Source organism: Rhincodon typus, unplaced genomic scaffold (genome assembly GCF_021869965.1).
Source record: "Rhincodon typus isolate 14 unplaced genomic scaffold, sRhiTyp1.1 hic_rhity00012947, whole genome shotgun sequence".
Classification (NCBI taxonomy): Eukaryota; Metazoa; Chordata; class Chondrichthyes; order Orectolobiformes; family Rhincodontidae; genus Rhincodon; species Rhincodon typus.
The window spans coordinates 1-1,230 of record NW_025978585.1 but is presented as its reverse complement, the minus strand read 5'-3'; the positions used below and the strand labels follow the sequence as shown (position 1 = coordinate 1,230).

General features: G+C 63.4%; 1 protein-coding gene across 1 annotated transcript in view; it reads left to right on the top strand.

Annotated features, from left to right (window-relative positions):
- LOC125482587 (chromodomain-helicase-DNA-binding protein 9-like) overlaps positions 1-1,224 on the top strand; it is a 4,521-nt gene extending 3,297 nt beyond the window's left edge. Inside the window, exon 4 of the mRNA XM_048594687.1 lies at positions 73-1,224. Within this exon, the coding sequence (XP_048450644.1) occupies positions 73-696 (624 nt within the window). The 3' untranslated portion in view covers positions 697-1,224. The remainder of the gene's footprint in view (positions 1-72) is intronic.
- Positions 1,225-1,230: the final 6 nt, after the last annotated feature.

Here is a 1,230-nt window from a genome sequence, read left to right as displayed (position 1 = left end):
GGGGGGGGGGCGCTGGTGTGTAGCTGTGTTAGTGACGGTCTGTCTTCTCCCCACACCCCGTGCCCCTTACAGGGTTACCTCCCTGAGACCATGTATGATCGGATCCTGACCGGCCCGGTGGTCCCAGAGGAAGGCAGGAAGAGGGGCCGGCGACCCAAGCACCTGGCAGCTGCCATGCAGGTGAATTCACTGCTGGCCAGTGGCATGTTGAACGTGGGCAGTCTTCAGTCATTCCAGAAGAACCTGCAGCTCACCGGCCTGGTCTCCTACCCCCCCAGCCTGGAGGGCAAGGAGCCTGGCTCCTGTCTGCCTGGGGAAGGGAGCCGAGCCGACGCCGGCGGGGGGGGACGTGCCGCTGCCTGCTCCGACCGGGTAGATGTTGTCCCCTCGACACCTCCCCAGCCCACAGCCAGCACCGGCCTGAGCCTTAACTCTTTGGTGCTGTCCAACGTGTACGGCGGCATGTTTCTGCCCCCGGCTTTCGGCGTGGGCCTGCCACAGCTTCCCCTGCCCGGCCTGGCCCACCCGGGCAAGAGCCAGGAGGCCCGCTCCATGCCCTACGGCCTGGCCGAGCGAGAGGTCGACGACAGCCTGTCTCAGGGTTACGACAGCACCGACGACAGAGGCGACTACTCACACTCCCTCATCGATGACCCCATGATGCCCACCAACTCGGACCTGAGCGGGGAAGACTGACACCCCCCCCCCCCAACCCACGTTTTCCCCCCCCAAGCTCCAGGGGCAAGTCCCCAAGGCCTCCCGGACCCTGCTTCATTTCGGGAGAGGGGAGGGGGTTTGGGGGACGGATGTGTGCCTGGGGTCGGCAAGCGAGGTGGGCGGGTATTGGGTTTGTAACAGATTGCTCCCCTCCCAGCCGTCTACCCTCGGCCTCCCTGCCCCTTGCCTTAGCCACTTCAACACCCCCTTGTGCCCTTAACACACACACGCACACGCAAACACACGCACATGCGCGCGCACACTCATACAGACGCGCACACTGATACAGGCACGCACACACAAATAGACACTCACACGCAGACACTCACATACACACACAGGAGGAGAGAGAGAGGGGAATGAATGGAAGCCTCACCGATGTTGCCAAGGGGAAGATCTGCACAGGAAGGCAGGGAGAGAAGAGGAGGGGATGTCTGCAACATCATGGCCCTCTGGGGTTCGGTCTGAGCCCAGCTGCCTTGACAGTGTCCAGCTCTCTGAGACAGGATCCCC